Consider the following 15,179-nt stretch of genomic DNA (forward strand, 5'->3'; position numbering starts at 1 on the left):
CGAACAACCTTTGTACAGTTAAACCTAGTAGTTACTACATGACAGAAAACCAATGTTATCTCTTTTAATAAAGTTTATGCGTTTATACACAGGTCATGCTGATTATTGAACAAAAACCCAAAGATCAGATGTGAATCAGATTTATTTGCTCTCCCTCCTCCTTAAACATGTTTTTAATGTTAGTTATAATTCAGAATTGGCGACTGAAACAGGTATGACACATACGAACATCAGGAAATAAAAACCCGATAAATATAACCTCAGTAAATGAAGTCAGTGTATGGCAGCTGACTACCGGGACCTGCATTTTGTCGGCGGTAATAACAGCTCGATTGCTTACAAAGCAAGCGGGTCTATCCCACGCTTTGCCGTGAGACTGGGCAGACATCTCCAAAATTATCGAAGCACTTTTGCAAAGAGGCTGTATCTTGACAAACCAACCAGATATCTGAAGATTAAACCACTACATTCTCGGCTAAAAAATATTAAAGCGGTATTTGGTGACACACAAACAGGGTTTTTCAAAGTACAGTTCTGTTAGTTTCAACATGCTGGTTCTTGTGTGCTAAAAACAATGGCCACCAGGCCAAAGCAATGGTTTTTACTGGATCAGTGTTAACCCCGCCCCCTGAGGTTGACAGATAAAATAAATTCGTGGTGAGACCTGAAGGACTCAATAGTGCCAAAATGAATTAAATATATACACCATTAAATAATTATTTAAATATGTCAATAATTAATTAAAATGTGAAATAAATAAATAATTAATTAAATCTGTCAAAAATATTTATTTAATTAATTATCTCCCATTTTAATTAATTATTTACAATTGTAATTAATTATTGCCACATTTAATTAATTATTTAATGGTGTATTTAATTAATTCATTATGGCAGTCCTGGTGTTCCATATGTGCAGACCCAATATCTGATTTAAAAACGTGAGGACTTATATTTAAGCTTTAAATTGCCAGTTATCAAACACCAATGAGCAGTCCTTATCTTTAAATATAAATTCTCTTCCTCATCTCCTGTCCTGTCTTTACCTTTGTGAAAAACTGCTGGTATACCTTTAGCCAGCAGACAAACTGTAGGCCCAAACAGTTTGTGTTTGCTGAGCTGATAGAAACGCGGAACTTAAAGTTACCTGCAACTTAAAAAACATGACTCCCTTTATGCTTCTCTCACTACTCGTTTGTAGCACTACCTAGATGCTTTATATAAGTATGGTAACTGTAACTTATAGACATCTGCACTCGTTTTGGTGTTGTGCCTAAAAACAAAACAACAACAACAACTAACTTTAACCCCTGTATAGGGCACATGGTTTTGTCTCTTTAATCACTTTTGATGCAAAATGTCTTGACAATTAATACACAATTAATATTGTCTTCCAAGTGTTAATTTTTAGGCTCAAATCAGTTTGATGTACAAAGGCTAGCAGTGACATGAAAAAACTCTCCTCAGAGCCTATTTTGAAAATGTAGGGAGTAAAAAGTACAGACTTTTGGGATGCTGGTTTAGCTTAGTGCATTGAGCGGGTCAGCACATGCCATATGGTTGAGAGCGGCTGGCCCGAGTTTTAGTCTGACCCGCAGCTCTTTGCTGCATGTCTTGCCCTCTTCATCTGCCCCTACCTTCCTGTCCTCTCTTCACTGTATCTATCGAATAAAGTTGAAAAAGGCTCCCAAAAAATAGAGTACAGATATATTCTTTAAAATGTAGAGATTAAAAGTTCTCAAAAAATAATTAAAATGGTAAATGGCCTGTATTTGTATAGCGCTTTACTTAGTCCCTATGGACCCCAATGCGCTTCACACTACATTCGGTCACCCACACATTCACACACTGGTGATGGCAGCTACATTGTAGCCACAGCTGCCCTGGGGCGCACTGACAGAGGCGAGGCTGCCAGACACTGGCGCCACCGGGCCCTCTGACCACCACCAGTCGGCAACTGGTGACGTATCTTGGCCAAGGACACAACGACCGAGACTGTCGGAATCGGGGCTCGAACCGGCAACCTTCCAATTACAAGACAACCTGCCAACTCTTGAGCCACGATCGCCAATTACTAAAGTAAAGTAAAGATACCTGAAAGTTCTCCCTATCATTTGTATATGCACTTCTTTACTTCCTTCCTCTGGTTAAACTGTAATGGGCAGCTAGCAACTCATCGTGGTTCTGCCATCCTCATGCTCTACTAGACAATTGAAATTTTGTTATGAGTGCATCTTGTTAGAAGGGCATGACATTGAGAAGGACCACTTCTGAAACAATCCAGCAGAATAAACACATTCTCTTCACACTTTTTTACATTAACTCCTGATTTCAACCTGGATGAGCTGAAATACTATATTTATTCATCCCATTAGCAAATATTACAATGGAGAAGAAAAAGACAAAAAATGGAGCTGCATCCTCATCAAAACACCCTCAATGACTGGACTCATTCACCAATTTGCCAACCCAGACAAAATCAACCTCTTCATCTCAGGTTAGCGACACATTATTTCTTGAGATCAAAAGCTATCAGTGCTGATGCCAGTTTGTTAAACTGTTGCACAACGAACACCTGGTCCTCATAAGAAAGCAAGTTATTAAAAAAAACCCGGAATGCAATAATCTCTGTTGACAAACTATATTGAAGGACAATTTTTAAACAGATGAAGCCTTCTTGGCTCTGCTAAAAAAAACAATGTCGTGAAAAGAAAAAATGTGTAGATGATCACGTACTACTAGTGGTGGCCAAATAATGCTTTCTGAAGCATTGAAAAAGGGTTCATTACTCAAAGCTTTTACACAGTCCTCTTTGGTGCCATCTGCTGGACAAAAATATGAAGAGCTGCTTGAATCTACAGCTTGCAATCAACGATTTTGTTACAATTGCCCACTCAAGAGAGCTGAGTTGACAACTTCTGTATAATATCACGTGACAGTTCTGTCTGATATCGGGATACTGTTTATGTTATGTCTGTTTCACTATGAAATAATTTTGATGAATGAACCTTCCTTGTTTAAAACATGTACCATGGTATGGTCTCTCTTTGATTGTGACATTATGTATAATAATTTACAAGAGACTGTTACAATAGGTTGGGAGTGTGCTGTGATGTCCTGCCTCCATGTGGTTATGTAATTATCCAGTGGACAGGTACATTTGATATACTCTATTATAACTTTTATGTGTAGTGTATTTCTTATGTATGTTTGTGACCTGTGAGCAGGATTTGTAATGAACTGGTAAAATAAAAACACAAAACATATAAAGTTATTCTATTTGTTTGTTTTTTATTTAGGAATAGGCAGAAAGTCCTCTCTTCCTCGCTGGCTCCATGACATCTCGCACACTGGTTCACTATCTCTCGCACAGAATCATCACAAAACGTACCAAAGATCCCACCAATGATTTACTTCATTAAACCATTGAATCAGGTACTGAAAGCAGTGACGTGACTCGGGTTAGATGAACCAAGCCTCAGCATAGTGCTTCTCAAGCACTGTGTTGTTTTTCTAATAGAGGCACCAGCGCTTCAGAAAACAGTTTGTTAGCCTCTTACTTACTTTTTTTTTTTTGATGATGCATTAAAAGACCATATTTCACTGAGAACAAGTGATTCTGACGTGTACAGTGGTCCCTCGTTTATCGCGGTAGTTACGTTCTAAAAATAACCCGCAATAAGTGAAATCCACAAAGTAGCCAGCTGTATTTTTACAATTATTATAGATGTTTTAAGGCTGTAAAACCCTCACTACACTTTATACACTTTTCTCAGACAGGCATGAACATTTTCACACTTTTCTCTCTTGTTTAAACTCTGAAAGTTCAAACCTTCGTACACTCGAAAAAATCTGTTGTTGAATGATGTTGAATTTAATCATGGCACCTTTTTCCACGTGATTTAACCAAGTACAATAACCCATTTTTGACCATGGCAAACCAATGCATTTGACATTTGGTGGTTTAATGTAATCAGATTACATTGGATCAACATAGTATACTTGCATTGACTTGAAGTGATTTATTGAAGTATGTAAAGCGAAATCTGTTTTAATTCATTTTACACAAGTTAAACACTTCAGGAAAACACAATCTTGTTGTTTGAACAACTACTTTGTTAATCAAGGCAATTACTGCTAGTCTTGCTTAATGAACCAATATTGGAGTTGATGATTTCATAGAGATAAACAATCATCTGCACTTACATTCATGGATAATTTAGAATGACCAATTAAGCTCACTCTAATAACCCACTGCAAACCAACCAGATTGTGGATTTGAACCCATGCCCTTCTTGCTAAGAGGCAACAGCACTAACCATCACACCACCAAACCAAATCCAGGCTTATCAAAACTAGGAAACCTATGATTACAAGGCTTGATGCAGAATTTTCTGTACATTTTTGTCCTTGAGAGGTTAAACCACAATAAATAGCGATAGCATACACGTGGTGTGGTGTAGTTGTCTGCCTCTTAAAATTCCAGCCATTTTCCTGCAGTTTGACGTCTAATGTGATCTTGTAAATTTTGTGAGTCCAGGCAACTAACCACTCTTACAACAAGATTGTATCATGTCACCTCAACAAGAACAAATTAAGTTGCTGAATTTCATGCAGATGCTACATGATTTAATTATGTTCACCATAGAAACGTGAAATTATTTAGTTCAAATTACAAGTTTGAATCTTGTACATGTAACAACCACCCAATTTCATTTTTTTTGAGTGTAAAAACACAAGTCCAGTATTATAGAATGAAACCAAAGGCACCTGCAGGTCCCTTTGACAGTGCAAAAGTTTCATCAACATTGTTGTTTGTTGGGGAGAAAACATATAAACGTACAGTACAGCACTTCAGAATCACACTGCTAGCAATCGAAGATCTATGTAAATCTTACAAGCTGAACACATTCTGTAGTGTACAGGAGACACGGCATGAGACTGATTGACAATGGTCTACAGCCAATCAGGAAGCAGAACAAAATGCGCTGTAAATGAAAAAAAAAGAAAGAAAGAAAACATGCAAAATTGCACAAAAAAATCCACGAAACAGCGAGGCTGTGAAAGGTGGACCGCGTTATTGTGAGAGACCACTGTACTCCCTGAGAATTTATAATAGCAGTTAATGTAGTGAAATGACACTGTTCTTGTTTAAACATGTTCATTTTGTCATTTTGAGTATAATTTGAAATTCTTAGCTCAAACTGAATAAAAGATGTTTGAATTACATCTATCTATATGATGATGCACAAAAACAACGTATTTCACTGAGAACCAGCAGATTTTGAGGTGTATGCAATAGCCAACGTAATTGCGATTAATGTGTTGAAACGAAAATTAAAGATTACATTTTGTCATTTTGAATATGATTTCAAACTTTTAGCTCAAACTGCTGGAAAACCTGTTTGCCCATAATCATTGTCCTATCTACTATAGTTTACATTTATGAAATAACTGTTTGTCAGACTATAGTCCCTGGTTTTTGGGCTCCTATTATCCAATTACATACATTTCAGTGTAATATTACTCAACTGTAACCACTGTTGCTACCATGATATTATGTGAATATTAACCGTTTATTACTTTGGTAACTGAACATATCCATCCATCCATCCATTCGCTTCCGCTTATCCTTTTCAGGGTCGCGGGGGGCGCTGGAGCCTATCCCAGCTGTCATAGGGCGAAAGGCGGGGTACACCCTGGACAGGTCGCCAGTCTGTCGCAGGGCTAACTGAACATAACTGAACTATAATTACCTCTATCAGTGCGCCCCAGGGCAGCTGTGGCTACAATGTAGCTGCCATCACCAGTGTGTGAATGTGTGTGTGAATGGGTGGATGACTGAATGTAGTGTGAAGCGCACACGTGGTGCACACGTGAGAAGTGGAACGAAAATCAGACATGATTCCAAACATTTTTTACAAATAAATAACTGCAAAGTGGGGTGTGCGTAATTATTCAGCCCCCTTTGGTCTGAGTGCAGTCAGTTGCACATAGACGTTGCCTGATGAGTTCTAATGACTAAATAGAGTGCACCTGTGTGTAATCTAATGTCAGTACAGATACAGCTGCTCTGTGACGGCCTCAGAGGTTGTCTAAGAGAATATTGGCAGCAACGACACCATGAAGTCCAAAGAACACACCAGACAGGTCAGGGATAAAGTTATTTAAATTTAAAGCAAGCTTAGGCTACAAAAAGATTTCCCAAGCCTTGAACATCCCACGGAGCGCTGTTCAAGCAATCATCCAGAAATGGAAGGAGTATGGCACAACTGTAAACCTACCAAGGCAAGGCCGTCCACCTAAACTCACAGGCCGAACAAGGAGAGCGCTGATCAGAAATGCAGCCAAGAGGCCCATGGTGACTCTGGACGAGCTGTAGAGATCTACGGCTCAGGTGGGGGAATCTGTCCACAGGACAACTATTAGTCGTGCACTGCACAAAGTTGGCCTTTATGGAAGAGTGGCAAGAAGAAAGCCATTGTTAACAGGAAACCATAAGAAGTCCCGTTTGCAGTTTGCCACAAGCCATGTGGGGGACACAGCAAACATGTGGAAGAAGCTGCTCTGGTCAGATGAGACCAAAACCTTAGACTAAGGCGCATTGGTTTCATTGATTCCTGCAAAAGCCTAACTTTTTACCTGAAATTGCATGTGATTACAGGGTAATTGCACCTTAGTTGTGGGTCTTAGTGTGCAATTGCTTGATTGTTTCCAGCAAAAACACGACTTCTTATTAACATGTTACTTGCACCATACTCACGGTTCATCCTAGTCATAAAAAGGAAGAGAACATTTTTGAATCTTTTGTTTTTAGAGCTTGCGAGTGCAACTGAACTGGATGAATTTTACTAAAAGTTAAAGAGCCAGCAGCTTGAATTTGCTTTCCTTATATTTTTTATTTCTTACTGTAAACTGGTGACAGAGCAGTGAAACTTTGTTATTTGAAATGTAAAAAATTTCAGATAACAACAACAAACAAATAACAATAATCTGCTTAAAGCAACATTAGTAACTGTGGCCATCTCATAAATCCCAGTTTTCTACCGACACTAAGGCTAGATCCACACATACATAAATTTTTTAATTAGGATTTTCAGCTTTTGTTATGAAAAATATCTCTGTTTCTGTCTGTGTATCTCTCTGTACCAGATCTGAACTGTAAAGAAGTTATTTAAAGATAAATAATGCCAAAGCAGATAACAGATTTAGTATCACTGCATAACTTTATAGCTCTAAAAAAGGCAAAATGCTAAAAATGAGAATTTATGGTGTTAGAATATCAGACAGTCTTTCATGGTAATACTCGTAATTTTCTTTGCAGTCCTCCCACAGATTCAGAGGCTGATCCTCATTCTCAACAAATGTATCGCAGGTGTAAGAGAAATCTAGAGGCTTCATCATCCTCAGTTTACAGCCTGCAGCGTGCAGGGTCCTCAGCCCAGCCTGGATCTCTCCTTCCTCCCACTCAAACAGCCGAGCAGCAAAGATATTCAACTTAAGATTTTTCCGGTCCGTCAATAGTTCAGCTATCTTTGTAGCACAAGTTGAACAGGGACTGGAGGACACGTACCTGGAAAAAAACAAGGCAGAATTCAAATTAAAATACATTTCTTTTTACTTGTCAGTATACAGCAAAATCTAATTTATGTCACTGGATGCTTTTATTGTATCTAGTTTGATTGTCTCATAGTCTGAGAACAAATGATATACCAGACGAACAGTGTGGGGCTCAGACATATTCCACATTTTACACAGGTACACAGGAGTCTCACACTGAACTGCCCACCCAGGCCACCATCTGGTATGGAGCAGAATTTTGCTTTAAAAAAGGCAGGAAAAAAAAAACTTTTAGATGTTGCAGCCTTTTACATACAATGAATGCCTTTCGTGACAAAGCTTCAAGGTATTTATGTCTCCTCTCAAGCTCAAATGAGGGATCTGCTGCTTGTTAATCAAACATGTAAACCAGTATTCTATGGAGCCAAGCCAAATAGAAGGTGGCCTGATAGAGTTGTCTTTTTGAGTTCTTTTGCAGTGTTTCAGTGAGATCAATTTTAACATCCATTTTGCTGAGGTTTCAAATACTGCAGATGCCTTCACCTTTTGCGTGTTTACCCATCTTGTCTAATGAAACAGCCTAGCTGAGCAGGTTCAGGCTCAGTGTGCACTGAAAACTATTTGATTGGATAAATGTAATAACTTCAACCAGCTGTTCTGTTAACAACCCATGTTCATTTTCATTAATATTAGTAACTAATAGTTTTAATTCCCCCTGTCATTATTGTATGTATGATTTTTGCCTTGAAGGGTGAAACTAGAGGTGAGTGGGTCTAAAATGGAGACTTCTGACCTGACTGAAACAAGAAATAAGTTTCGACTAAACTGCCACGTTCTCAAGACCACACGATACTTTAAACAAATATTGTACCAGGTGACTGTATATTTGACTGCAGGGTTGCAATGTGGCAAACACTGAGCGAAGAAGGCCTCCTCAGCATGAGTCCCAGCATGTTCATCCTCCAGGTAGCCTCTTAGCAGTCCATCTGATGTGTTTCCTTTATCCACCAAGTAACAAAGTAAGGTCTTGTTGCGTCCTGAAGAGTATTCAACATTCTTGAACTGGAACTTATAGATAAAAGGATCTATCCTGTCCCTGTATAAAACAGAATAAGTGGAAAAAAAAACATTTGCTGACATAATATTTTATACATACACGGTTAAAGATGCATTTTTCAATCTCGTAGAGAAAGAAACAAAATGGTCTTATATATAGTCAAAAACGGGGGCGCTAGTGAGCCCCGAATGGAGTAGACATGGTTCTGTGGAGCTCCTCATACTCTCTTCACATTTTGGACTTTATTGCCTTATCCCTCAGAATTCCTGATTTCACTGAAGAATACTTGTTTCCTAACTCAAACAGGATGCCCAAATTAAAAGCTGAAAAAGCTAAAAAGCAGGATAAGCCTCTGAACAGGACCAACACCGCTCCCCCTGAACCAGTCGACGAAGCTGAACTAACCTCGGAGCCTGCTAAAGACGTGGACAATGGTGATAAAAGTTTTTTCAAGGTTCTTTCTGAAATTCAGAAAATAAATATCATGATGACTGAAAGGTTTGACAGTCTTGAAGTGTCTCTTGCTATATCACAGGCATCTTAGACGAGTATCTGCGGTTGGCTACAGGAGGTTGAAAACGCTAGCTCTGATCACCACCATTGTCTTTCCCTTGTTGAGAAAACATGTTTAAAATTGCAAGCGGATAATGAGGCGATCATCATCCCCGGGTAACTATAGCGCGGATTCATCGCGTTCAAGTGAGAGAGAAGACACTACAGCTTGCTCGGGAGCAGTTTCCCTTGAACTTTAATGGCAAGGCGATTCACATCCTCCCTGACTTCCCGACGAAGGTGGTGAAACAGCGACAGGTCTTCCAGGACGTGCGTAAACGCCTAATGGATGCTGAAGCTCCGTGTAGTTTCTACTATCCAGCGCGTTTACGGGTAACGCATGGCTCCATGGTCAAAGCGTTCACCACGCCCCGTGAGGCTGAGGATTTTTTGGGAACTATACAGGAAGGCATCTCTGATATCTCATTTGAAACTCATTGCATCGGGATGTATGTGACTATTTCATTTTTCTCTCAACTATGTTGGCATTGAGGGTATTTTTTTTTTTCTTTTTTTGTGGGGGGAGGTTGGAAAGCTCGTCACCTTGGACCGTTTAGTTCGTAATGGTCATGTGGACCCTCTGTGAGTATGCAGGGTTTTTTCTTTGTCTGGGAAAGTGGGATGGGGGGAAGAGGGTTATGTTTTTTGTGTTGTCGGTATGTTGTACTTATTAATGTTATACAAGGGCAATTCATGTGTACATTGCTATTTATTATTTCTGGAGTGAATCCTAATTCATCATCGCTAAGTGGTGGCATTAGATTTGTGAGCTGGAATGTGCGAGGAATGGGGCATGTGCACAAATGAGCTAAGGTTTTTTTCTCGCTTGAAATCGCTAGCTGCTGATGTTGTGTATCTTCAGGAATCTCATATGAAACAGACTAAAGAGAGGTTGCTCAGGTGCTCCTGGACTAATCATATTTTTCAGTCGACATTCTCCAGTAAAGCCCGAGGAGTGGCTATATTGATCCGTAGAACAGTCCCATTTAGACATGAGTCCACGGTTAGTTAGTTAGTGATCCAAATGGTCGATTTGTTCTGGTGACGGGCCATATTCATGCAACCCATGTTACTTTATTGAATTTATATGGTCCTAATTTTGATAGCCCAGCTTTCTTTTAACAAATATTTAATTTGTTACCTAGTCTCGCTGATACTCATGTAATTTTAGGAGGCGATTTTAATTGTGTACTTGATAAACACTTGGATAGATTCTACTCAAACCTCCCAGTTGATTAACGCTTTGGCTGTTCTGAATAATATGTTGAGTTTTACTAACCTAGTTGATGTTTGGAGACTGTGTAACCCTACTGGTAGAGATTACTCTTATTTTTCACAAGTGCACAAATCGTACTCCAGAATAGATTATTTTTTGCTTGATTCTAAATTGATGTCTAAAGTTGTATGCTCAACTTATCACAACATCTTGATCTCGGATCACTCTCAAACCACTTCTGTGGAACGAAACAACAGGGTAACTGGCGTTTTCACCCGTCACTCCTGTCTGAGACATTCTTTTGCCAATTTATGACAGCTAAAATATCAGAATTCTTGGAAACAAGACGTTTCTGATTCGATTTTATGGGAAACACTTAAAGTGGTAATGCAAGGAGATTTCTTTTGAAACTTCGAGGAAAAAAAGAATGCCGGAAACGCCTGTTAGAAATAGAAATTGAATTAACACAGTTAGAACAGGACCACAAGGCCTCGTCTTGTCCCTCTTTGTTTCAAGACATCATTAAAAGGAAGTTTGTGTATAACACAATTTTATCTAGTCAAGTAACAAATCAGTTATTTAGGATCAGACAGAAGCATTTTGAGTTTGGAGATAAACCCCATAAGCTTCTTTCTCTGCAGCTGAGAGGCCTTAAATCAAGATCAGGCGAAATTTTAATCAGCCCTAAAGCTATTAATGAGTGATTTAGAGAATATTATGAAGAGCTCTATATGTCGAAATCTTGGGGCAATATTTCTGATTGGTTAAGGAAGCTGGATCTCCCGAAAATGAATGACGCTGCACTAGAGGCTTTAAACTCAGAAATTACTATTGAAGAAGTTTCAAAAGCTATTAAGTCATTCCCCAATGGAAAGTCCCCAGGCCCAGATGGGTTTGGCATTGAATTGTATAAAAAATACTCTGAAAAGGTGGTCCCGCTTTTATTGAGAATGTTTAAGCATTCTTTCCATACTCAAGCATTTCCCCGTACGCTATATGAAGCTAATATTTCTTTGTTATTGAAAGAAGGAAAGGATGAAACACTAATGACGAAACGTTTCTCCCACAAAACGCTATGTCCAGATGAACAGAATCAACTTTTGGAGATTTGCTTCCCTGGATGATTGAGAATGCATCAAGATGTTGTCTGTTGTTTTTTTAGTGTCTTTTTTTTCCTTATATCAAAAAATCCCAAACTTCTTTGTGAAAACAGGTTGCTTTTTGACCAGTGACTGTATAAAAGATGAATGACATGGTTCCACTTCCAACAACTGCACAGAAATGAAACCAAAATTTCCTGTTTGTGCAGGCTGCCATGTTGCACATTTGGAGCCAGATTCTGCACAGCAGTGACTTCAGGTAGAGTCACTGCGTCAAACCCCAACCACAAACCTCAGCTCTACTTTAAAAATGGCACCATACCACTTTTTTATGTCTGATACTGATTTCATAATTTTGGATTTTTGCCAATACCGATATGAATCTGATACAGTCTTTTATAATCAATGAAACTGTTTTTTTAATGTTTTACTCCATTTTGTATAGGGTCATACTCAAGTTTGAAAAAACAAAACACTAAAGCTATTCTAGGTTATACCCATATCCAAATAATACACTGGACCCAAAATATTTCGCAGTTCAGCAATACTGATCTTTCTGTTTAAACTTTTAGCAGAACTTTAAATCTAAGTATTTAAAGAAATATTCAGAAAGTAACATAAAATACAATTTTATGCAGATTTCAAAAACTTTTTGGTTCTGAAAAAAAGAAGTGCAATACTAGGACAAAATAAAGTTAGTATTCAACAACTTAAAAAATTGACCCTTCTATACTTTAAGCTGAACATAAATAGATTTCCAGAGTGGAAAGCAGTGCAAATAAATGCAAACACAGCTTCACGATACTCATCTGTTATCAGGATGGATGTCAGTGTAAGCTGTTTCTATCACGTTTAACCTGAGAAAGAATTTCATGTAATTTCTATACAACACTTAACAAATGTATGACAAAAGTGTTTTTCATAGTTTTTTTTTCCGAACCACCAAACCAAATAATTTCCCCCAGGGATCAATAAAGTATTCTGATTCTGAAACCGTTTAGCCATGTGTCGTTCCAAGGTAGGTATCCCCAATAGAAACCATTTCTCTTGCGTTGGGAGCACATGCTGGGCGCTCCAAATCACGGACAAACAGTATCCCACATTCTTGATTTTTATTTCACAAACACTTCTTATAATGACTACCTACTCCTGAAACTTTGGAGGTTTTAGTTACAGGAGGATAAAAACTAATTATCAGGCAAAATGTCCTTCATTTGTTAGAATAATCCCCTACAATACCACGTGAGAACAATAAATATATAATTTTCTGCTGTAACCCTCAAACTGAATGGTAATGTAACCACACTCACTTTTCACTTTTTCAAAAAACTAAAACATCACTACTTCCATGTCTAATTGTGTGTAATGGAGGCGGAGTAAACTGGATCTCTGTGCCCAGCAAATGCTCGTGACACAGGGGTAACTTATCTTGTCGGGGATACCTACCTTAGCACAACACTTGGTTTGGCAGCGTGTAGCAAGGCTCCAGATGCTTACAGTGTGAACTCCAGACTGCCCGACAGGTCTCATACACAACAGCTGCTCTGTCACGTGACGCATACTGCTCCAACGTGCTAAGGTTGGCCTGGCCTATGCATTGTTGCAAGTTTTGTGAGATGCTTTTGTGTTATTTAATGGATCGGATTACTTTTCTCCCCGATATCCGACAAGTAATTTAGGTCAGATTAAGACCGATACCGATAGTGTATATCGGATCGGTCCATCTCTAGTTTACTGTGACTGACAGCTTGCTAAATTAAGATAAATACAACCACGTTGCTATAATTAAAAAGACATATGCCTTAACAGCTTATAGTTGATCAGTTTGTTGCTCCTATCATTAAGAACTTTGCTAGATTAACCGTTTAGCATGCACACAGTGTTAGAGACTTGTGCTAGCTAGTTAGCAATGCTTCACACCTGTGTTACTCTTGTAGTCTATATAGTCGAATGATTCGGCACTCCTATTTTAGACTGAGATGACATCAGCTGCCCACTGCACAGAGGCCCAGAGGAAGTGTTAATGTCAGAAATATCTGAAAATTAAATGTTGTCCTTTAGGATTTTAACTAAGACTGAGGATCAGACCCATTTTGCACTCACAGGTCACTCTACAGCCTGGTAACATGGGAACTTTAAATAAAATGTTCAATGTAAAAACATAGCAGCAGGTTTCATATAAGTGTAATTAGATCTTTTTATTTGTTAACAGGATCCAGAGTCCATATTATTATCTACAGATACATTCACCCTGAACAAAGATGGGTGAAGAAGACCATCAGGAACAAGCTGTTCCCACTAATATGGAGGAGGCGGGGTTTATGAAGCTAGACAACAGGGGGCGATAAAGACATTTTGGCTTAATTTTTGGGGAGTTGTTAGGTCATCGGTGTTTTACATGGATGTTTTACATGTTCTAAAGTCATTGTTTTTTCCCAAAGCTGAATTTAACACATGGGCATTTTCTGCCTGTAGGACAAAACCATGCATGACAAGTATTGTCCCAGATCGGTGGGAGATATCATCATCCATGGAAAATCAGATTAGATCAAGGCAACACAGAGAGAAGTTAGCCAACTATCAGAACTGCAGAAAACTGCGATGACGAGAGGAATACCTACAAAATATCCTGTCAGTGGCCGGAGAACTATATGAAAAAACCCCCACCAAGGTTGGAGATGGAGCAATACTGGAAGAGTATATGGGAGATGGACAGAACGCATAACATGCTCAGTGGCTAGTAGAGCTAACACCACACAGACCACAGCAAAATGAACATGTTACAGTAACAGACATCTAAGAAAGAGTCGCAGAAAAAACAGACAGAAAAACTGTGTAAGATGCATTTATTTTAAAATAAATTTGTCAAAGGGGTAACCTACCCTGTAATTATTTCAAAAGGAGGTAGTTCCATTGGCTCCAACTGAAAATCTCCAGTATGGCAACTGGTGGTTGCTGCTTCAGCTGATGCAACTTCTCTATTATCCACAGTTTCCTGTTCTTTGTTCTTTTTTTCTTTTGCATCCTTTGCGATTTCAGCAACTTAATTTTCTTCTTTTTGTCTTCTTTTCACGAGTGTTTGACATTTTTCATCCATGGCCAAAGAAATATACTGTCAAGGGAGGTAAGGACTAGTGAGCAAGAAGGAGAAGAATGATAGATGGGGGCAGGGCTGAGAAAAAGAAGAAAGGAATGCAGCCAATGAGAGAAGGAGAGAGTCAAAAGGAGCAGCCCATATAGGTGAGACAGTAGTTCACAGGATAAATCTGGCTAATATTAAGTTTTGTTTATTTGTTTGTTTGGTGTCAAGGTGAGGAAATCTAAGGGGAACAATTTCACAGAGATTACAGCAAATAACTAAAAATCTCTGAGAGATAGGATAGGTGACAACCCACATTTATTCTTGGAACAGAAATGCAAAGATATTTAAAAACAAAAAAACTTTATCAGCACTTTAATCTAAAAATAGCAGGAATGGGATTAGCCTTTAAAGGCTTAATTGGGTCAAACCAGAGTAAGACGCACAGAAGCAGCTGCCCGGTCTGTGAGCTGCAGCTATTTAAAGACCTTGAGAGTCGAGGAAGCATTGCTAAATTTGTTGTCAGTGATGTAGTGTAACTGTAAGAGGCACAGAGAGACATTCTGGATAAAAGAGAATGTCTGGTGAAAGAGGCTAAATATTCAGAAAGCAGAAA

The 15,179-nt window shown here is 38.7% G+C and overlaps 1 protein-coding gene across 1 annotated transcript; it reads right to left on the reverse strand.

The window, feature by feature from the left end:
* Positions 1 to 3,287: 3,287 nt before the first annotated feature.
* Positions 3,288 to 14,618, reverse strand: LOC101475259 (C->U-editing enzyme APOBEC-2). The gene is made up of 3 exons (XM_004575960.6): positions 14,367 to 14,618; positions 8,431 to 8,655; positions 3,288 to 7,572 (listed from the first exon to the last, which is right to left on the reverse strand). Exons 1-3 carry the CDS (start codon positions 14,396 to 14,398, stop codon positions 7,266 to 7,268), a joined length of 564 nt encoding a protein of 187 aa, XP_004576017.1. The 5' UTR covers positions 14,399 to 14,618; the 3' UTR covers positions 3,288 to 7,265.
* Positions 14,619 to 15,179: the final 561 nt, after the last annotated feature.

Source organism: Maylandia zebra, linkage group LG5 (assembly GCF_041146795.1).
Source record: "Maylandia zebra isolate NMK-2024a linkage group LG5, Mzebra_GT3a, whole genome shotgun sequence".
In the NCBI taxonomy this organism is placed as follows: Eukaryota; Metazoa; Chordata; class Actinopteri; order Cichliformes; family Cichlidae; genus Maylandia; species Maylandia zebra.